This window comes from Leopardus geoffroyi, chromosome B1 (assembly GCF_018350155.1).
Source record: "Leopardus geoffroyi isolate Oge1 chromosome B1, O.geoffroyi_Oge1_pat1.0, whole genome shotgun sequence".
Taxonomy (NCBI): domain Eukaryota; kingdom Metazoa; phylum Chordata; class Mammalia; order Carnivora; family Felidae; genus Leopardus; species Leopardus geoffroyi.
The window spans coordinates 72241410-72265575 of record NC_059327.1 but is presented as its reverse complement, the minus strand read 5'-3'; the positions used below and the strand labels follow the sequence as shown (position 1 = coordinate 72265575).

General features: G+C 37.4%; 2 protein-coding genes across 6 annotated transcripts in view; one reads left to right on the top strand and one right to left on the bottom strand.

Annotated features, from left to right (window-relative positions):
* The window catches only part of LOC123591097, a 53217-nt gene extending 51856 nt beyond the window's left edge, over positions 1-1361 (bottom strand). For 4 of the 5 annotated variants that reach the window (XM_045464897.1, XM_045464890.1, XM_045464904.1 and 1 more), the window contains exon 1: positions 527-1361. In XM_045464897.1, the coding sequence (XP_045320853.1) occupies positions 527-988 (462 nt within the window). In that variant the 5' untranslated portion in view covers positions 989-1361. The remainder of the gene's footprint in view (positions 1-526) is intronic. The other variant, XM_045464870.1, reaches the window with a different exon arrangement.
* NPY2R (neuropeptide Y receptor Y2) lies at positions 711-8836 on the top strand. The gene is made up of 2 exons (XM_045464863.1): positions 711-820; positions 5674-8836. Exon 2 carries the CDS (start codon positions 5683-5685, stop codon positions 6829-6831), a length of 1149 nt encoding a protein of 382 aa, XP_045320819.1. The 5' UTR covers positions 711-820; positions 5674-5682; the 3' UTR covers positions 6832-8836.
* Positions 8837-24166: the final 15330 nt, after the last annotated feature.

Here is a 24166-nt window from a genome sequence, read left to right as displayed (position 1 = left end):
AGAGGTCTCCTGTTGCTCGCTGCGCCGTGACCTCAGCACCCTCGCCCGAACCTGAGTCCCCCCGCTCCGCCTTCGCCTTCGCCCTCGACTTTCCCTGGCTGATTTGGTGAACCCCTAATCTAGGAGCTTTTTGCAGGGCCATCTCTCGCGGAACGGAGAAGCGGAGAGCAAAGGAAGGGGTTCGTGGAAGGGAAAGGAGGTTGGAGTGGTGCAAACGGCCAGAATATCACAACTGGGGGTCGCCGGAGACTGGGGTGAAACTAGCAGTTGCAGGCGATAGTTGGGATCCGCGAGGGGGCGCCGCGCTGAGTAGGGTCCCGCTGCGCGGGCTTCGAAACCTGGAGACAGCGGCGACACCGTGGACGCTGTCCCCCTCCCTTGCCACGGAAACTTCCCGTCCAGCTTTCTGCGCGGCGGGACCCTCGCCCCCCGCCCTTCTGTACCTGTTGTTGTTGTTTCTCCCAGGGAAGGGCTGCCTCTCCCCGCACCCCCGTGCCCCCGCCCCCCACCAGCCTCGCATCCTCACCAACGCAGCCGACTGCTCTGTGCCGCGCAGCGCGGTGCCCCAGCACGCTTGGCCCCGGAGGTCGGCGGTAGAGCGGAGCAGCGCCAGCTCGCAGCTGCTCGACTGCCCGGCGGACGCCGCGCCCCGCCGCGCTTCCGCGCGCCGCTGGCGGTCCTGCACCATCGGAACGGACAGAACTGGGCTTGCGTCTGGGGACCTTCCAGTGCCCTCTTCAGCTCCGAGGGCTAGATAATCGTTGCACGGACGGGCCGTACACGTCTTGCTTCCACGTCTCAGCAGAAACGCCAAGACCGGGTAAGTAAGTGTAAGTCCTAACTCTGATTCACACTGGCGAACGAGAATATCCCCAAAGAAGAGCTCTGGTCCTGAGAAGAGGGTATGAGGGAGGTCCTCATGAGTGTGGGGACTTTTTTTTCTCTCATTTAGGCTGAAGGTGGGGGTTGGGGTGATAGCCATCCCCATTTTCTACTTTCGCTAGAATTTTCCCTTTCTGCTGAAGGTTCTTCACTATTTCCTTGACCCTTCTTAGAGAGAGGTTATCATCTTTCCAGAGCAGCAAGTTGTTACTGTTTCTCTTAAAAAAAAAAAAAAAAAAAAAAAATCAAGCACCTGTCTAAAGTAAGAGGTCATCTTGAATTCTCCAAAGCTGTTCAAGAATGAATACATTTATTTAAGCACTCACTGGTTTTGCACCAGAAGGGCTCACCCACTGGGTAGGAGCATATGGTGCACAGGGAGGAGGCAAAAGTAAAAGCTTTAAGACGTTTTGCAATAGGGGCATGTCATTTACACGCAATCACATGAAATAGACCATGCTATTTGCAAGGAAAGGCCAGAAGTTCAAACATAGGGAAAGTGATTTATTACCAGACTCTTCAGTGAATATTTTCAACTTTCTGCTTGTGAACCAAACAGCCTTGTCTTATATGCAGCATTCTTGGAGTCCACTCCCCTCCCCCAGGACTAACCAGTATAGAGTATGTAGCATGATTTCTGGGATTTTTCCCTGGGACAAATGCCTGGAAGGTGTTGTGATTGACCAGATGTTAAGTTTTACTAAAGCCAATCTGTGGCAATAAAGGTACTGTTGAAAAAAAAAAAAAAAAAGCCCCACAAATTTAAACATGCAGTGAAAGTATAAACTGGTTTGTCACTCAGGTGATTTGAAGTTCTTTATCGCTGGAAGAAAAAAAAAGAAACTTGAAGTCATTTTCCTATTCTACAAACAGGAAAATATTTCTGTAACAGAATCTCTAAAGATTCACTTGTTCAAGAAAACTGCACCATTCACAGTTCTTAAAAGACCCGACTGATGTGAATGCTTCATATTGTCTTGTTTCAAAGAAAGGGTTTTTCCCTCACCTACTTATCTTTTAATGTTTGTGCTTTTGAGTTTAAATCAGTCAGCTCCCTCTATGTATCTCTTTTCCTCTTCCACTTTTCCAGAAGCCTAAACATGAAATGATGCATTCTCTGGGCAATCCTCTGCCCTGGCTGAGGGCCAGCAGTGTGCTTGAGAACTGTGATTAGTATCCATACGCTAATTGCCTGTAGATCAATAACCATTCCTGCAGAGAAGTTTTAAATAAAGGGGCTTTGAAATGAAGAAAATGGAACTGAACAGGAAAAGGAAAACAAGTTAATAAACAAACTCATATCCTTCTATCTCAGGCTTACTCTCAATTTAGCTTGTGGCAAACCTCAAACTCAGACCTCATGGAGTCTTGTTAATCCTGTTAATGACTTGTCAGCATTGATTAATTGTACTCTGTAAAGTCTCTTTTAGTTTAAGGAGAAGGTGTAGCCTATTAAATATACACTCCGAGATTTAGATAATTAGTTGCACTTTTCCCCCTAATTTCTAAAGAATGGAGGCAAATACAAAAGAGAGTCAAGGCTCCTTGGAACATGCTATTTGAAATTTATGCAGACAGAACTAGGAAATATCAGTAAAGCAAAATATGAGTATATGGAATTCTCTCTCTCTCTGCAGTAAGGCTCCTTGAAAGGTTGTGTGTGTGTGTGTGTGTGTGTGTGTGTGTGTGTGTGTGTATGGTAGGCCCCTCAGATAGAAAGTTTCCTTATGGTCTATACTGACTGGCAGTTTTTAATGCTCTAATCAGGGATTGATTTAAGAGGGATCTTGGAACAATTTTCTTGCAGGGGTGGTTACCTAAGAACAAGAAAATAAGCTCAAGGATGTCATATCAGAACAAGGAATTATGCTTTCCTGTAGCTTCTTATTTGTTTTGCCAAATTACTGGGTGCTGTTAACATGTTAGCGTGCTAAGGATTACACAATGGATGGAAAAGATCCAGTTTCTGTCCTTAAAGAGATTGCTGTGGTGGGGGAATGATTGCATTGGGACTTGTGCTTCTTGTAGTATTAGAAGTCAGCACAGATTGTTGGGTAACCAAGAGGCTTCCCAGGTCAGAACGGGAAAGCAGAGAGGCATGAGAAAAGCTGATGTATTGAAGGAATCCAAAGTAGTTTAGTATGACAGAAGCATAAGATACCTATTGGCGTGTCAGGAGAGATGAAGCCAGAGGGTAGGTAGGCAGGAATGGGTTCAAGAAGAGCTTTGAATGTCATATAATGGAATTGGGATTATATTCTGTAGGCTGGTGCAGAACCATTAGTGGGAGAGCAAATTAATGAAATCATGTATGCCTGGTAACAGCAGATCATGCAGAACAGAACCTATTCAGGAATGTGGAGGGAGGGAAAATTAAATGCGGAGAATTGATTACACAAGTGATGGAAGCCAAACAGAGGACATTGAAGCCACTCAAGGATTAGCAAGAACACAGAGTCATTAGTACCTCCAGCCAGAGAGACACAGGGAGTAGGTGGTGTGACCAAAGCCCATGGACCAGGGCCAACCCCTGGAAATAGAATCACTAGGATGGCACAGAGCCCAGTGTGGGGCTCGAACTCACGAACTGTGATATCATGACCTGAGCTGAAACCAAGTCTGATGCTTAACTGACTGAGCCACCCAGGTGCCCCTTAGACTGATTTTATACACCTTTCTCATGGGTCCTCATCATTCCTACCACATTGGCTTTGTCCTTGATTTCTTACCACAATTACTCTAATAGTCTTGTGACTTATCTCACTTCCTCTTCTCATTCATTCATTCATTCACTTAGCAATAATAATTGAGCATGTGCAAAATGCCAGGCATGGCTTCACCCTCATGATGCTTACACTTATTATAACAGGCATTTAGCAAGCATTTTAAAACCTATGCCAGCAACCAGGATTTGTGCGGGGAGAGGGGAGGAATAACAACAGGGTAGTGCCTCCACTCTAAGGCTCTTGCCTTTTACTAGAAAGAGCCTACTCTGACATTAAAATGGTCTTTCTGAAATTCGAATGTGATCATATCATTTCCCCCATGTCTCCAGATTGCCTAAAACAATATCATATGTTGTTTTCTAATATGAAATTCTTTTTTCAAGTTTGTAAAAACATCCAGAGCTCAACATCTTAGTAATTTTTGAATGTATTCACAATGACAAAAGGCTGCTGTCATTAATTCTGAACCTCTTTTAAATAAATTTGGTTTTTATTAATCATAATAGCATCTACCTACATTGGTAGGTGAGTCATATTTATTCAGCCCACAGACAACGCCTAGTTGGGCCCTCAGCTCCATTCCTTACCCTTCCTCTAGAGGGCTGACTCCTGCAGACTAGATTTTCAGGCTCCCAAGTCACCGGGCACTTGGCTGAGTTTGGTCATAGGAGGCATTGGCAGGTAATTAGAGGGCAGAGGAATGGAGAATCCCCTGTATTCTTCTCCTTCCCTCTCTCTTCTGGGCAGTGCCTCAGTAGCCTCTCTCTGGATCTCGTTCCCACAGGACTAGTCCATAGTGATTCTATTTCCGGTGGATAGCCCTGGTCACTAGGTACTCTGCATTTAATTTTCCCTCCCTTACATTCTTGAATAGGTTCTGTTTTGCACAATCTGCGGATACCATGCATACATGATTTCAGTAATTTGTTTGGGATTCTCTCTCTCCCCACCCATCTCTTTCTGCCCCTCCCCTGCTTGCACTCTCTTTCTCTCTCAAAATAAATAAACTTAAAAAAAAGTCAGTCTGAGGGTTCTCTTAAATGTGGAGACTAAATGAGTTGACAAAGTCTAGAATGGTTACCTGCTTTTTAACCTTCCCCATGGTGTAATCAATGGGGATAACATCGACTGAAGTAGGGCATGCAGAAAGGAAAGTCTTGAGGGCGTGCGATTGGAGAAGAAAAGCGTCAAAACTTTTATATTTAGAGGTTAGAGAGAGAGATGCTTCAGATTTGGACATATTTTTTTTTTCATGTAGATCCCGTGTGGGATTCTGCTGTGTGTCAGTAGGAAGTTTATTTCAGATCTTCAAAAAAAGCAACCGTTTTACACAGGCTACCTAGTTTTAACACTAACCCAAACACTAGAAAAAATGGCTATAAAATGGAATATGCTCAGTTTATATTTATGTGTTCTATGCTATACTTCCAAAGTCCAGGCCCCACTCAAAGGGCTTTAATATTTTTCTCTTTTCTGTGAAATTTGTTGCTATAATTATAAATTTGAAGCAGTTAAGATATTGAGGGTAATTTTCTTTGTCTACCTTAAAATAAATTTGAAGAGTTTATAGAAGTTATAAAATTAATCGGTAAAGTTTGTAACATTTATCCCACTCAAAATAGATTGACTCAATTTGGTAGCATTCACACTGGATTTATGTCTACACTATAAGTATTACATTTTACTGTTGTAATATACATTTCAGGGACCTGGTTTAATTCATCCATATTTGTGAATAAACTATTATAATGGTCTTGCTTTATTAAAATGCTACACTATGCGCAGTTACAGGAATCAGGGGACATGTATTTTGAGCCCTAACCAAAATGAAACCAGTCCATTTGTGATATTCCTTTGCGTCACCCTTGTGTTTTCCTTGCGCCATGTTATTTCTTCTCCTTCCCCTCTTCCTCCTCCTCCCCCTCCTCCCCTTCCCCCTCCTCCTCCCCCTCCTCCCCTTCCCCCTCCTCCTCCCCCTCCTCTTCCTCCTCTTTCTTCTTCTTCTTCTTCTTCTTCTTCTTCTTCTTCTTCTTCTTCTTCTTCTAATTGTATATTCTTGTGCTAGGGGCTGAAAATGGGCCCAGTAGGTGCAGAGGCTGATGAGAATCAGACAATGGAAGAAATGAAGGTGGAGAAGTACCATCCACGGCAAACCACTCCTAGAGGTGAGCTGGCCCCTGACCCTGAGCCAGAGCTTCTAGACAGCACCATGCTGATTGAGGTGCAGATTATCCTCATATTAGCTTATTGCTCTATCATCTTGCTCGGGGTAATTGGAAACTCTCTGGTGATTCATGTGGTGATCAAATTCAAGAGCATGCGCACGGTAACCAACTTTTTCATTGCCAATCTGGCTGTGGCAGATCTTCTGGTGAACACCCTGTGCTTGCCATTCACTCTTACCTACACCTTAATGGGGGAGTGGAAAATGGGTCCTGTCCTGTGCCACCTGGTACCCTATGCCCAGGGCCTGGCAGTGCAAGTGTCCACGATCACCTTGACGGTAATTGCCCTGGACCGGCATCGTTGCATTGTCTACCACCTGGAAAGCAAGATCTCCAAGAGAATCAGCTTCTTGATTATTGGCCTGGCCTGGGGCATCAGTGCCTTGCTTGCAAGCCCCCTGGCCATCTTCCGCGAGTACTCGCTGATTGAGATTATTCCCGACTTTGAGATTGTGGTCTGCACTGAGAAGTGGCCTGGTGAGGAGAAGAACATCTATGGCACCATCTACAGTCTTTCTTCCTTGTTGATCCTCTACGTTTTGCCTCTGGGCATCATATCTTTTTCCTACACTCGTATCTGGAGTAAACTTAAGAACCATGTCAGCCCTGGAGCTGCTAATGATCACTACCATCAGCGAAGGCAAAAAACGACCAAAATGCTGGTGTGTGTGGTAGTGGTGTTTGCAGTCAGCTGGTTGCCTCTCCATGCCTTCCAACTTGCTGTTGACATTGACAACCAAGTCCTAGACCTGAAGGAGTACAAACTCATCTTCACCGTGTTCCACATTATCGCCATGTGCTCCACCTTTGCCAACCCCTTTCTCTATGGCTGGATGAACAGCAACTATAGAAAGGCTTTCCTAGCAGCCTTCCGCTGTGAGCAGAGGTTGGATGCCATTCACTCTGAGGTGTCTGTGACGTTCAAGACTAAAAAGAACCTGGAGGTAAAAAAGAACAATGGTCCCAATGACTCTTTCACAGAGGCTACCAATGTGTAAGTAAGCTCTGGTGTGAACATATGTAGATGAATTCCGACCAGAGCTATAAATCGGTTGAGAAGGGCTCCCGGGTGCATCCTGATTTCCCATTTTAAGGCAGGAGAAGAGGATCCGAGTGGAAGCAATTGCAGTGTGATCTGTGGAAAGAAACCTGGTTGGCAGAGCCTCCGTGAAAATACTCCTATTCAAAGATAGGGCAGTGAACAGTTTGCTTATAGTTGCTTGGATGGTAGGTCAAATGATGAGTAAAAGCAGAGGAATGCTTTTGACTATTTCTCAGAGTGAAGGAAACCTGAACAAAGGAATCAACATGACATCAGCATTGCTAGAAGTGGTTGGCTAAATAAATTGCCTTTCAAATCATATTAGGGCATGGACTGGGGGTGATGTGCTGCTCACTGCCCCCTCATCTGATGAAAGGACTACCCAACACCAATTTCCCTAGGGAGCTGCAGGCTCTTCTGTATTGTTTTTTTTTTTTTTTTTTTTTTTTTTTTTTTTTTTAAATTATTCCTCCTATGGACCAATCCTTCAGGGAACGTTACCAGCTATTTGAATGACTTCCAGGTGATAAACTGAAATTTGCTATATAATTAGTATTTTGGCGAGTGATGAGGGAAATCTTTAACACTGAGTTCACCAGGTGTTCTTAAAACCAAATACACATTTAGTGAAAAGTTTCTCCAACTCAAAATTGAAGGCTGAAATTCTCAGTTTTAGAAATGTAACCCATCATTTAGCTTCTCATTTCAAGTTGTTGCTGCTTTGTAAATACTATTTATGTGACAACAAATGAACATACAGCTCGATACTTTTAACCATTGCTGTTATAACTTTCTGAACATGTATTATTCCTATGTTGGAGTTGAATTTGTCTTCACTAAAATTGATTCAGATTAAAAAATAATTTTTGTGGCATTTTGCCACATTTTGTGATTATTGGTAAACAGTTTTTGCACAGATACATAGCTCTATTGTGTTTACAGAACACTGTAGTGTTATTTTTTGAAATTCATCTTCCATGGACGTGGAATTCATTTTCCATGGTTCATGATTAATAAAACAATATAATTTCATCAAAATGGAACCCATCTGGTAAGAAATATTAAAAACACTGCATGCATTCCACTTTGCAAATGTTCTATTTGGACCAATTTCAACATAAATTATCCTCTTCTCAAAATAATTAGCTATGTATTTTTGGATAACTTATGAATATATACATAATAAAATTTTACCTATAAATAAATAGTGAAGTGTAGATGCTATAGTACTCTTCATTGAATGATTTTGTGAATACTATTTTTATTTCAATAGTACCCAAAGATGCTTAAAACCCTAGTATGTTTATGAAAACACACTGAGATGTGAAAATAGTTGTACTTCTTTGGGTTCTGTTAAAGAAGTTTCATTGCAATCATATTTTTGTCAGTATGACTGAATTTGGGAATAGATTTCTTAAAATTTGAAAAACTTCAGCATGAATATTACGTTTAGGTACAAACATGAGCTTCATGAACGGAGAGAGTTCAACTTTACGGATATATTTAAAAGTCATACTGTGCTCTTGTTGAATTATTTCTGATGTAGAAGTAAAGATCTTGAAGTGGGCTGTACCTCTGGAATACTGAAAGAGAATGAAAACAGTGGAAGACTAATTAGGAAGCAAACAAAAAATAATATATATATGTAATGTACCATGTAACAGACAAATTCATTTTTTTTTTTGTGGGACTCTACATAACTGTTCAAGAAAAAAACTTTTTGTCCTTTAAAAAGCAATTAGTTTGCTTAAGATGCTAATAGATAATTGTGGTTACAATGTTTTGTTTTGTTTTCCCTCTTGGAGAATTCTTACCCTGTAAGGAATGCGTATGCCACTGTATTACCAGTTGTAGTAGTAAATTATTAGAATCATTTAATGATCCAGTTAATACTTGTGATGTAATTAATCTTTTTATGTTGTGATTTTATCTGTTGAAATAAAAGACATTGGGAAATTAGAGAAATCGCGTCATATTTTATATCGAAGTTTCTGTCCAAAGCGAAATCGTAAGCCTCTGACACAACCAAAAGAAGGAAAATAATGGTGGCTTCTAGGCAGTTTAGCTTTCTTTCTTTCCTGTACTTGAACGTGAGTGAATGGATTCACTCCTATGGCTGCAGTTATAGTCTGTATTTTGACAATGTTTGAATCTTTAAGACCAGACCTTTCTTCTAAACTAACTTCAAACCTGTATCCCTATCAGCTGACTGGACACATCTACATGGGTATCTCATCAGCAGATTAAATCCAACATGTCTACAACAGAACCTGCCATTTTGATCCACACCCTACATCACCTCCACTTTGTTTTCCTGTATTTCTGTCCTAATCATGACACTGCTACTCATCTAGTTCCCCAAGGTCTTATACTTCGGGGTCACCCTTGACTCTTGGGTCTCTTTAGTACACATGTCCAAACAATCCCCACATTTTGTTCTAATTTCTAGATGTTCCTTGAATCAATTCATTTTTCTTCATCCCTATGCTCCCCACCATAGTACAAGTTGTGATTATCTTCTCAGACCTGTATTATCTCGCCTCTGGTTTAATGTTGCAGCTTCCTAATTGGTCTCTATATCCAGTCATCTTCCTATCAAATCCAACTTTTACCCACTAGCCAGAGTGATTTTTCAGAACCTGAAATTTTATCAAATCACTTTTCTGATAAAAACTCTTCAGTGTCTCCTCATCATAGTTATGACAAAGTCAAAATCTTTTTATGACTTGGAAAGCTATTTAGTACCTGACTCTACCTCTATGTTTTATCCCTTGCAAATTCTGTTTCTCTAATCTTTGCTGCTATATTTTAAGCATATGAGGGCAGGGGACAGGGACTGGTTTAATCATTGTGGTATCATAGGTACTTGCAGCTTCTGGCATCAAGTTTGTGGTCAATAAAAGGAAACTAAGTCAATGAGTCAAGGAAATACTAAAGCCAAGATTTGAAGAAAGATTTTTAAGATTGTAAACCATAAACTTTTCCCAGTTTTATTATACAACTCGCAGGAGAGTAGAGTTTTAGCCATACAGGAGTCAAGTAAAGATGTATATTTGTTCAGGATTAGGTTTTTTTTGAAGACCATTAAGTATAGACACTTGTTTTTTTTTTTTTTTTTTTTTCTTCAACGTTTATTTATTTTTGGGACAGAGAGAGACAGAGCATGAACGGGGGAGGGGCAGAGAGAGAGGGAGACACAGAATCGGAAACAGGCTCCAGGCTCTGAGCCATCAGCCCAGAGCCTGACGCAGGGCTCGAACTCACGCTCCGCGAGATCGTGACCTGGCTGAAGTCGGACGCTTAACCGACTGCGCCACCCAGGCGCCCCTAGACACTTGTATAATTAGAAAGGGCTCTATACATACATATAATTTAGGGTTCACTAAAAATTATCTAGAACGTTGCACAAGGGAAGCATGGAAGGGCCAGTAAACTGTACTAGTCATGATTCAGATAGCTAAAGAGAAGCCATGCTAGGTATTTAAAGCAAAAAGTCATTTAATACAGGAAATTAAAGTCTTGGAAAATCACTGGAAGAACTGGAGAAGTGAAGGTTAAGAAAAGCTTCCACCGGCATTGAAGAAACCAGGAAGCACATAATTGTATGAAACCACTGCTAATGCCTACAACAGAGAGTGGATGATACACAGGAAAGAGTTCGGGTTTATTATCATATTGCCTGTTAATATCTATTGATAGATGAATGGACACACACGCACAAACACACACAAACACACAATGGAATATTATTCAGCCATAAAAAATAATGAGATTTTTGCCACGTGTGACAACATGGATGGACCTGGAGGGTATTATTATGTTAAGTGAAATAAGTCAGACAAAGAAAGACAAATACCATATGATTTTACTTATATATGGAATCTAGAAAACAAAACAAATGGACAAAGAAAAAGCAGGAGCAAACCCATAACTACAGGGAACAAACTGATAGTTCCCAGAAGGGATGTGGGTAGGGGAATGGACAAAATGGGTGAAGGGGAGTGAAAGGCACAGGCTTCCAGTTATGGAATGAATCAGTCAAGAGGATAAAACGTATAGTATAGGAAATATGGTCAATGGTTTTGTAATAGGACTGTACAATGACAGATAGTAGCTACACTAGTGGAGAGCACAGCATAACATATAGACTTGTCAAATCTCTATGTTTTGAGCCTGAAACTAATGTAATGTGTGCCCACTATATTTCAATTAAAAAAAAATCTTATTGCTTCCGGATAAGCCCACACTCCTGCCTACCCTTGCCATAGAATCAATAATGTCTTTTGTTTCTCTTTTGCATCTCAGAATTCATGTGAGTATCTCTCATTTGTGGACTGTAACTCTAGCATTGCTGTCGGGGATTTGGGGAAAATGTAGTTCTTAGGTTTCTAGCCCCTAAGATATAGGGAGAGCATGGAAGGGAAAATATGGTGCCTAACTGCTATCAGACAATCTGGCAATCTTAAGAATTGCCCAAATGGTGTAATTTCTAGTTTCAGCCTCATCCCAGGTTCTTCAGAGTTACAATGATGCATGTTGACTGTATATTTTCTTTTTTTTTTTTTCTGTAATCAAAGCCAGTGTGTTAAAGATTCTCTTTAAAACTTCCCCATTAGTACAGACGGACTGAGGAGGAAAGTATAAGGAAGGACCATTTTCTTCCTGTGGTATGTTGCTTGGAATGGAGGAGTAAAGAATTATATCAAGATTTAATGATCTAAAATCCACAGAAGAATATAAATTCTCGATTAACTTCCTGGGATGAGCAAAAGACGTGATGCCTTACAGAGAAAATAATCTTTGACATTTTCAAGTTGATAAAGGGATGAAATATTAATGTATATGGCTGCAAAAAAACAATGGATTTACTTTTCCTTAGGAAAACAGAGAACCTAAGGAAACAACACAAGAGTAAAGAATGCAGACATCTTCATGATTATGTTTTATGACATCAAAGGTAGGAATTTTATTAAACAAAGGGTCACTAAAGATCGACTTGTGAGGATTTATAAAAGACATCTGTTAGATCATTGACCTAACAGTCAATGGGTGAACTTACAGGAAAGATGGAATGTGGGTTAGACAATTCACATGTTATCTGTAACTCCAACTCTTTCTTCTTAGTCCATGAATATGTAACTGAATGGAAGTAAGTGAAAATGACTCACCCTGAATCTACTGTCCTTTATGAATAAATCATTGTCAAAGTTTTTTCTTTAATGCTTATTTATTTAATTTGAAAGAGAGAGAGAAAGAGAGAATAAGCAGGGGAAGGGCAGAGAGAGAGAGAGAATCCCAAGCAGGCTCCATGCTGAGTACGATGTGGGGCTTGATCCCACAACTGTGAGATCGTGACCTGGGCTGTAATCAAGAGTCAGATGCTCAACCTACTGAGTCATCCAGATGCCCTATCACTGCCAAGACTTAACACTTTAACAAATTACTTGCCAAACACCACATAGCTTGTCATGATACAGGCATATGTTATCACATTAAAATTTTAAAATGCTGCATTATCTTCTCAAAAAATAAAGGGAAAAAAAACTCAAGTGAATAGTTTTTGTCATTATACTCTCAGACATGAAACAGATAATTAGAGTCATGAGTTTTATACTTTAAAAAAAAAAAAAACAGGTCCCAACAGCTACTTTTTTAGTGGATGTAATTAGAGAGTACAAGTGGAATTATGAAACTGTAAATATTGTGATGTGCTGCTACTTTTGTGCAAAACATAGTTGAGCATATATCTTGAACAGTTGTGCTACTGGTACTAATCGTTTGTACTTATATATTCACCATGCCTTACTAAATACACTTTGCCCACCAGCACATTCTTAAAGACAGTTGCATGAATGTGCAATAATGTCATTCTTGCAGAGAATTCATTATTTCTTATCATAGGTTCTGTTACTCCCAAGCCCATGTCCTTCTCATAGCTTCTCTCTCCTATCATCCTCCTCCCTAGTTCTGTTTTCCATTGCCAGAGACTGGCTACAAGAACAGGCGATGCAATGGAAATTCCAGGAGCAGGTAACGAATTCCATAATGCATGAGAGGCCCACAAGTCAATCTACATCAGACAAAGCTTAGAACTGAATCTAGGAAGGTCAGAGCAACAGCCAAGTCCAAGGGAGCAGTGTCCATGGAACTAAGTGGCCGCATCTGGGCAGGGATTGGATTGAACCAGAAACAAGGAATGCTGAAAAGAGAGGGAGGCAGGAGCAAAGTAATGGCTGCACCACAGGGTCTGTAATGCTGAGCAAAGCGTCCTGGAGCAAGGTGGAAAATCTTCGACAAGCATCTCCTTACCTGGATTGTGTGTACTTGTGAGACCAACACGGAGACTTTTTAATTAAAATCACCTGCAAGCTCTCATCATTCTCTGGAAGGAAACACATTTTAATTTAGTCATTGATTTTTTTTTAATAGCTGGAAGTTCATTCATTCAATAAATAATTACATAAGTTTTTTGAGCCTTAACATAGTAAATTCTTGTGATAATTGGTTCCTGCTTTTTACCAGCTAGGGATGAAATGTATGTGAGAGCGTGCTCTAGCGAGTGGTTTGTTGTTGTTGTTGTTGTTGTTGTTGTTGTTGTTGTTGTTTTTGCTGTTTTTCCTGTGGGGAGAGGAAGATATGGAAGGGAAAGTAAGAATGGTGGGGAAAGAGCAGCAACATTTTAAAGAAATGGGGCAGAAGACCGCCAGTTCTGTTTGTCTGCATTGAGTAGATCAAATGGGTACCGACTCACTAGAAGATTCCCTGAATGTCTGCAGCATTGCTGAGATCCCAACCAGCCCCTGCACTTGGAATAAATCCTCTATTTTTATATTCTATATTTTAATTAAAATAAAATTTACAGTTCTATGCACAGATTTATGTATATGATTTTATGAGTTTCGACCGGTGTATACACATGTGATCACTTACCTCAGTCAAGAAGCAGGCTTTTCATCACTTTGTGTCCACTTCCAGTCAGTCTCTGCCCCATCCTCATAGCAACCATTGTGCTGATTTTTGTTGTCATACATTCAGTTTGTCTCTTCTTCAACTTTATACTCTTGGAGCCATAGAATATGTATCGTTTGGTATGTGGTGCCTTTTACATAATACAATGATTGGGAGATTCATCCATGTTGATGTGTATATCATTAATTCATTCTTATTTTATTGCTGGGTCACATTCATTTGTGTGAATACACCACAATTTATTTATCCATTCTTTTAATATATGTTTGGATTATTTCAAGTTTTTGGCCTTTATGGTAAATTTGCTATAAATATTCTTCCCTAAGTCCTTTTGTAGAGCTATATTTTTATATTCCTCAAGAAAATTAAAAAAAAATAGATGAATTACTAGGTCATAGCATAGATATATAGTGAACTTATTGAGAAATAGCCAGTGCATTTCCCAAATGGTCACTCTCCCACTTGAAAAGTTTGACAGATCTAGTTGTTCCACACTTTTGTAACACTTGGTGTTGTTAGTGTTTCTGTTTTTTTCCGTTGCAGTGGAAATCCTATTGTGCCTTTGACTTGCATTCCTCTGATGACTAATGATGTCGATCACTTCTTGATATGCTTATTCATCATTCATATGTCTTCTGTAGAGAAGTGTCTGTTTATATCAATTGGCCATTACCCATGGGCCAGAAAGATATTGTGTGTTTTCCAAGAAGCTTTAGAGTTTTAGCTTTCACATCTATGATTTGTCTCAATTAATGTTTGTATTTGGGTTTATTTACTTTTCATATATTTATTCAATTCTCCCGACACCTATCATTTGAAAGGGTTTATTTTGCCACAGTGCATTGCCCTGACATCTTTGCTAAAATTTAGTTGACTGTTTAGAACTATTTCTGGATATTTTATCTGTTTGTTCTATTTGTTTATCCTTATACCTATACCAATATCTTAAAAATATCGTAAATATGTCTGTCAGATTGGTCTTGTTTTGCAATATTAGTTTGACTATTCTCAGGTCTTTGTATTTCCATATAAAATTTAGAACTAGCTTGTCAATTTCTGTAGAAAAATACTCTGGCATTATGATTGAGGTTATATTAATTATATAGATCAATTTAAGGAGAATTGTCATCCTAACAACATTTTCTTTTAATACCCAAACACGGTATATCTCTTCATTTATTTGTATTCTTTAATTTGTCTTAATATTCTGTTCTTCTCAGCATAGCTGTCTAATATATCTTTTGTTAAATTAATCAAGTATTTTATGCTTTTAGATGCTATTAAAATTGGAATTGTTTTTTAATATCATGTCCCAACTAGGTATTATTATATACAGTTAATTTTTTTCTAAACTTTGAAACTTCACTTATTAATTCTAGTAATGTGCTGCAAGTTCCTTAAGGTTTTCTGTGTAAACAATTATGCCTTTTGTGAATGAAGATAGTTTCCATCCTTTTTGCCAAATCTGAATGCTATTATTTCATTTTCTTGAATTATTTGCACTGGCTAGGACTTCTAGTAAAATGGTGAATAGAAGGGATGATATCTTTGGTTTGTTTTTAACCTCTGGGGATGATTAGGTGGAACATTTGATATTTGCCCATTAAGTATGATAACCATAGGTTTTTTTGTGGATAACTTTTATCAGATTAAGGAAGTTATCTTCTTGTTTTCGTTTGCTGAAGTTCTTTTTTAAAAATTACGTATGAGTTTTGCATTTTCTCAATTTTTCTGCAACTATGAAATACCTTTGTATTTTAATGTATGAATTTGAATTATATTGATTTTTTAAGTTTATTTATTTTTGAGAGAGAGAGAGACAGAGTGAGAGAGAGTGCACATAGGGGAGGAGCAGAGAGGGAGAACAAAGATCTGATCTACAAGGATCTGATCTGCACTGACAGCACAGAGCCTGACATGGGGCTTGAACTTGCAGAACCATGAGATCATGACCTGAGCTGAAGTCAGAAGTTTAACTGACTGAGCCACCCAGGTGCCCCTACTGATGGAATTTTTAGTGGGAAACAAACCTCAGGTTCCTGGTATAACTCACACATGAGTTTGATGTATTATCTTTTTAAAAATATATTCTTAAAACCACTTTGTTAATACTTTGTTGAAGATTTTTGCATCTATGCTCATAAGGAATATTGGTCTATATAATTATTTTCTTGTAAACTCTATCAAGTTTGCATATCAGTATTAAGGTGACCTCATAAAACATTTTAGGTAGTGTTTCTTTCTCTTATATTTTATGAATGAGTTTGCATGGGATTAATATTATTTCTTTCTTAAGTGTTTGCTAAAATTCACCAATGGAATCATCTGGGCTTAGAGTTTTCCTTGTGGGAAGGTTTTCTTCAAATTTCAAATTCAATGTGTATAGTAAATACTGGACTCTACGGATTTTCTCTTTTTTTCCCTTAGATTGGTATTGGTATATGATATCTCCCAAGGAATTTGTTCCTTTCATCCAAGCTATTGAAATTTTTTTACATTAAATTGATTGTAGGGGCACCTAGGTGGCTCAGTCAATAGAGCACCTGACTTCAGCTCAGGTCATGATCTCATGGTTCGTAAGTTGGAGCCCCATGTCAGGGCTCTGTGCTGACAGCTCAGAGCTTGGAGCCAGCTTTGGATTCTGTGTGTGTGTCTCTCTCTGTCTCTGCCCCTCCCCCACTCTTGTTCTGTCTGTCTGTCTCTCTCTCTCTTTCTCAAAAATAAACATTAAATCAAATAAATAAAATAAAATATAAAATAAAATAAAATAAATTTATTGTAATATTCCCTTAACCTTTCAGTTTCTGTTAGAGGTATATTGATATCTTTTCTTTAATTCTTGATTTTGATAATTAGATTTCTCTTTTCATTCTCCTTGATTATTTCTGTCAAGGTTTACCAATTTTATTAATCTTTTAAAAAAACCTAACCTTTGGCTTTGATAATTTTTCTATTGTTTTCATGTTTCTATTTCACTGATTTATGCTATTTTTTTCTCTTATATACTTTGGGTTTAATTGGCAATTTTTCTACCTTCTCAACACTGAAGCTTAAATTATTTTTTTTTTAATTTCTTATTTGTAATGTAAGCTTTTAGCTGTGTAAATTTTCCTTTAAATCTTTTTCAGCTATATTCCCTTCCTAAATTCTGGTGTATAGTATTTTCACTGTTACTCACTTAAATTATCTCCTGTTTTCTTTTATGATTTCTTCTTGATCTGTGGACCTGGGGAGTGTGTTAATCTTCAAATATTTGGGACTTTTCTAGACATATTATTGATATTGATTTCTAATTTAATACCTTAGTTATCAGAAAACATATTCTGTATGATTTCGATTATTTACACCACACATTAAGTAATAATCTCTGAGAGGGGAAAAAACCTTAAGATTAGTACTAAAATTTTCCCAAATTGTTTTACTTAGAGTATCTTCAGCATTCAGCACATAGAGAGGGAACACAGATAGAGTCTAGCAAAATCCTTGAGTTCAGGAAATAAAGTTGGAAGTTGGAGGAAAAAAAAGGAGGATAGAATTTGCAAGTCAGAGTACAAAAAAAAAAAAACAAACCCGAAAGCTTCAAGGATAATGATCTACAGAGAACCACAGGGCATTTCCTTTGAGTATTCATCGAAGTGTAGAGCTACCTATATGTTAAGAATATATCCAAGATTATAAGGCAACTGATAGAATGGGAGAAGATATTTGCAAATGACATATCTGATAAAGGGTCAGTATCCAAAATCCATAAAGAACTTATCAAACTCAACACCCAAAAGAACAAGTAATCCAGTGAAGAAATGGGCAAAAGACATGAACAGACATTTTTCCAAAGAAGACATCCAGATGGCTAACAAACACGTACAAAATTTTTCAACATCACTCATTATCAGGGAACAAGAGATGTTGATGAGGATGTGGAGAAAGGGGAACACTTTTGCACTGCTGATGGGCATGAAAAATAGTGAAGCCACTCTGGAAAACAGTATGAAGTTTTCTCAAAAAATTAAAAATGGAACTAGCATACAACCCAGCATTACTAGGCATTTATCCAAAGTATGCAAAAATGCTGATTCAAAGTCACACATGCACCCAATGTTTATAGTAGCACTATCAGCAATAGCCAAATTATGCAAAAATCCAAATGTCCATTGATTGAAGAATGGATGAAGAAAATGTGGTATATATACACAGTGGAATATTATTCAGTAATCAAAATGAATGAAATCCTGCCATTTGCAACTACGTGGTTGGAACTGGAGTGTAAGTGAAATAAGTCTGTCAGAGAAAGATAAATATTATATTATTTCATTTATATGTGGAATTTAAGAAACAAAACAAATGAACATAGCGAAAGGAAAGGAACAATAAGATAAAAACAGAGAGGGAGGCAAACCATAAGAAAGTCTTAAATAAAGAGAGCAAACTGAGGGTTGATAGAGGGGTGTTGAGTGGGGTGTTGGGCTAAATGAGTGATGGGCATTAAGGACAGCACTTATTGAGACGAGCACTGAGTGTTATATGTAAGTGATGAACCACTAAATTCTATTCCTGAAACCATTACTACACTATATGTTAACTAGCTTGGATTTAAATAAAATTAAAAAAAATATTCCTGATTATAGAAAGAAGCTACCTTAGAATGTTAGAGTTATAGTATCCAGAGAACATGCAAGGGTAGAAAATTTAATATACTGAAAAACCTTGTAATTCACTGGGGGTTGGGCAGAGTACCTAAAATGTTCTTGCCTCAGTAGTGAGGAATCATTAGACCTGACAAAATTCTTCTCTTGTTCTTCTCAAGAAATCTCAAAAGCGAGACCTGAAAGGACTAAACTGTTTCCAAATAGCTTAACTGTATTACAAAATGCAGCTCAAAAATGTTTGTAGTTATAAAAAAATATATACAGATATCCATTAAGTAAAATTGAGAAATTCCTTCTTCTGATCAAGATTTTCAGGTACACAAAAATCAAGAGGAAAAATAAATAATAAGAGGAAAAATAAATAATAAGAGGAAAAATAAATCAAACTAAACTGACCAAGAACTGACATAGATGTTAGAATCAGCAGATAAGAACATTAAAACTCTTATTATAACTATTCAATATATTCAATATTTTTATTTATAGACTGAAAAGTATAAAAAATTATCCAAACCAAATTTCTGGAAATGAATATTATGTCTGAGATAATGGAAGGACAATTAGGAATTGCAGCAGAACAAATTAGTGAACTTGAAGACATAGCAATAAAAATTATACAAAAGGAAACACACATAGAAAAAATTATAAACATGTAAAGAACATCAGTGATCAGTGAGACAACTTCAAGCAGCCTTAAATATGTGTAATTGGAGTCAGCAAAGGAATGAAGTAGCGACAACATATTTGATGTAATGGCTGAAAAGTTTTCATAAGTTATAGATAGATAATAACCCAACAAAAGAGTTAATATGAATTCACAAAAATACTCAAGAATCCAAAAGATGACAAAGATAGAAGAGGAACAAAACCATTGGGAAGAACAGAAAACAAATGGCAAAATAACTTCTATCTAATCTTATCAGCAATCATGTTAAATGTAAATAGTCTGAACACTATAATTTATTTTTTTTTTATTTTTATTTTTTTTAATTTTTTTTTCAACGTTTATTTATTTTTGGGACAGAGAGAGACAGAGCATGAACGGGGGACGGGCAGAGAGAGAGGGAGACACAGAATCGGAAACAGGCTCCAGGCTCTGAGCCATCAACCCAGAGCCTGATGCGGGGCTCGAACTCACGGACCGCGAGATCGTGACCTGGCTGAAGTCGGACGCTTAACCGACTGCGCCACCCAGGCACCCCTGAACACTATAATTTAAAAGGCAGAGATTGACATATTGGATATAAAAGCAAGACCTAGCTGTACGATATTAAACTATTTTAAATACAGAAGGAATTCAACAAAATATGAAAGCTCTCATTAGAGCCCAGAAAGCAAATATTATAACTCTTGTTAATATAGGAATAATGCTATTATGCAGTAGCTGGGAGAGGATGTGAAGGCAAGGTAGGAAAAACTGGACACACACTGATTAATTTTATTAGTATCTCAATTGATGTTTTTAAAAGCTACTAAATCAATCTATAAAAGTTCAAATATAATAATTAAACATATAAATAAAAATGTAAGTATGACCAAATATTAGTGTGTATAAGTGTCTGATGTTTATTTATTAATTTGTTTGTTTATTTATTTTTGAGAGAGAGAGAGAGAAAGAGAGAGCAAGCCAGAGAGGGGTAGAAGGAGATGGAGAATCTTAAGAAGGCTCCACGCCCAGTGTCGAGTTCAACTTGGGCTCAATCTCAGGACTGTGAGACTGAGCCCTGAGCTAAAATCAAGAGTTTGATGCTCAACTGAGACACCCAGGCACCCTCTCTGATGCTTTTTTAAATGCTTTTGAATTCTCAGATCTTATTTCCACAGATTCTGTTTCAGGCTTTTGGTCTGGACTCAGAAGTATGCCTTTTAAGCAATTATCTTGGGTATAATTGGTATGTAAGTGGTGTGTTTGTGTCACATTAAAAAATAATATGCAGATTTAATAATAATTAAACTCAAGCCAAAATGTGATAGTGGGGAAAGATGGAAGGTGGGAGTAAGGGTAAGTCCTGTAAAAGAAAACCACAGATTAATGTCCTTTATGAGGATAGGTGAAATCATCCTAAACAAAACTTTAGCAATAGTATCCGATAATGTATAAAAAAAAAATACTTAATGATCTAGTGGGGTTTATTTGAGTTCACATTAGATAATCAATATACATTATTTATTATATTAACAAACTAAAAAAGAAAATCATTTTAATAGACACATATAAAACACGTAACAAAATATTCATTTCTGATAAAAAAATCAATATTATGAAGCATATAATTTTCATCTTCTATTTATTATTTACCAACTTTATATCTCACCTATTGAGAGAATTAAATTAAAATTTTCCTATAAATATTTTATGACTAATTTTTGTCTAGATCTCTCGAATATTTTATAGATTTTTCAAAATTAATTTTGGTATTACTTTGTGCAAACAAAAAAAAAAGAAAAGAAAACCCAGTATGAGAGTTGAATCTCTATTTTTACCTTGAATTTGCTTTCTTTGGTCATACTAACACAAAACTCATTTAAATTTAATTTGCATCTTTTTGTTACATATTTGTCCATCTTTTTTTTTTTACTTTTAATATCTCGATTTTGCTTTTTGAAACATGTTTATTTTGTATAGAATATGATTGTGCTTTGAATTTACTCCTATATGAGTCTCATTATTTTTCAATTCAGTTTATCCTTCTTGTATCAATTGATTTGCAGACATGCTAACTCACTAAGTCTGTATGTTATACATTTTGCGACATTGAATGTACCTTTTTTTTTTTTTTTTAACTATAACTATATGGTCTGTGCTTTCCTTAATTTGTTGGTTGAAGTCGCAGTGATGGTGACAGTGGTGGTAATGCATGTGGTATATTTTTGATATTTTCTAAGATTTCTATTCTGTTTTTAAGTTTTCCAGTGTTTTTAAATCACTATCTCTTGATTTACCAATTTTAGAGCATATCTATTGACTCCCCACCATGAAAGATTAAGGACATCAATTTTAAACGGTGTGGTACAACTACACGTACCAAATGGTTAAGAAGAAAAGGAAGAAAATACTAATATTAAGATTGGTTTTAAGGAGGATTTAAAGCAACTAGAAATCTTATCCATGAATGGGCATATAAATTGGTCAAGTCACTAAAAAAAAACCGTTTGGCTGCCATAGCTCAATAGTCCTACCCTATTACTACGCAATTCCATTTCTACTTACATACCCAAAAGAAATGCATGTATATGTTCACCAATACACATGACAAGAATATTCATGTGTTCACATGCACCATTTGTAATAGCCGAAAGCTGAAATGTAACCTCAATGTGCCCTAACAGTGGATTAGATAAATAGTTGCATATTCACGGAATTAAGTACTGGGGAGTAATTTTTCGGCTTTGTTGAGTTATTATTACTGATACACAAATCTGCTTATATTTAATGTATACAATTTGATGAGTTATAACATATGCACATACTCATGCTACCATCACTACAATCAAAGTAATAAACATATCCGTCACCTGCAAAAGTTTCCTTCTGTCGGAAGGAATAAACTCTTGCCACGTGCAACAACTGGAATGAATTTCAAAAACATCATGAAAGCATAAGAAACCAAACACAATGGATTATATACCATATGAGTATTTTTGTATAAAGCTAATATGTACTCAGAATGAATCTATCTTGTTAGAAGTCAAGATAATGGCTACCTTGGTGGTGAGGTAGTTTTTTGGAAGCAGGCAAAAGGGAAGGTTGTGAAATGTTTTTAATGTTCCGTTTCTTGATTGGATGTGCATACATGGGTAAGCTTCGCTAAGCAGTAAAAATGTTTCAAAGCTACCAACATTCAGTGCTGGTGAGATCAGGAGTACTAGGCTTTTCTTTTTCTTTTTCTTTTTTTTTTTTTAAGAGGAGACAAAAAAAATGCTGTATTCTCTTAGGGTCACAGAGGTGAATAGCATAAAGAAATGGCATACAGAGGTGATGATCAGCTTCAAATTGTGACTATTCAAACACAAAGCCATGCTTCAAAAGTACAGTTGGTGAGAAATTATTGCTACAAGTAATCTACCAGATTTCTCCAAAGCCTTATGGCCACTTCATTTGTTTACATGATCCCTGATTTTAAGGAGTTGTTGAGGTTAATTTATGGAATGAAATAATAGGCCAGTTTATCCAAAATGGATGACAAAATGGAGGTGAACACATTATTGAGTTAATTTAATTTTATGTCTTTCAGTTCTATCATGTGTTCTAGCTCTTATAACTTTTATACATTCTTTCTTCATATGACGTTTAATAAAATGTGCATTAAATTTTGTCTTCATGCCCAATTAATTATTTATTAAAAATTTTTTTTAATGTTTATTTTTTTGAGGTGGGTTTTTTTTTACTTTATTTTTTATTTTTTAAAATTTACATCCAAATTAGTTAGCATATAGTGAAACATTGATTTCAGGAGTAGATTCCTTACCCATTTAGCCCATCCTGCCTCCCACAGCCCCTCCAGCAACCCTCAGTTTGTTCTCCATATTTATGAGTCTCTTCTGTTCTGTTCCCCTTTCTGTTTTTATATTATTTTTGTTTCCCTTCCCTTATGTTCATCTGTTTTGTCTCTTAAAGTCCTCATGAGTGAAGTCATATGATTTTTGTCTTTCTCTGACTAATTTCACTTAGCATAATACCCTCCAGTTCCATCCACGTAGATGCAAATGGCAAGATTTCATTCTTTTTGATTGCCGAGTAATACTCAACCATATATATATATATATATATATATATATATATATATACACCCCACATCTTCTTTATCCATTCATCCATCGATGGACATTTTGGCTCTTTCCATACTTTGGCTATTATTGATAGTGCTGCTATAAACATGAGGGTACATGTGTCCCCTCGAAACAGCACACCTGTATCCCATGGATAAATGCCTAGTAGTGCAATTGCTGGTCGTAGGGTAGTTCTATTTTTAATTTCTTGAGGAACTTCCATACTGTTTTCCAGAGTGGCTGCACCAGCTTGCATTCCCACCAACAATGCAAAAGAGATCCTCTTTCTCCGCATCCTCACCAACATCTGTTGTTGCCTGAGTTGTTAATATTGGCCATTCTGACAGGTGTAAGGTGGTATCTCATTGTGGTTTTGATCTGTATTTCCCTGGTAATGAGTGATGTTGAGCATTTTTTCATGTGTCAGTTGGCCATCTGGATGTCTTCTTTGGAGAAGTGTCTATTCATGTCTTTTGCCCATTTCTTCACTGGATTGTTTGTTTTTTCATGTTGAGTTTGATAAGTTCTTTGTAGATTTTGGATACTAACCCTTTATCTGATATGTCATTTGCAAATACCTTCTCCCATTATGTCAGTTGCCTTTTAGTTTTGCTGATTGTTTCCTTCACTGTGCACACACTTTTTATTCTGATGAGGTCCCAGTAGTTCATTTTTGCTTTTGTTTCCCTTGCCTCCAGAGATGTGTTGGGTAAGAAGTTGCTGCAACCAAGATCAAAGGTTTTTGCCTGCTTTCTCATCGACAATTTTGACGGCTTCCTGTCTTACATTGAGGTCTTTCATCCATTTTGAGTTTATTTTTGTGTATGGTGTAAGAAAGTGGTCCAGGTCCATTCTTCTGCATGTTGCTGTCCAGTTTTCCCAGCAGCACTTGCTAAAGGGACTGTC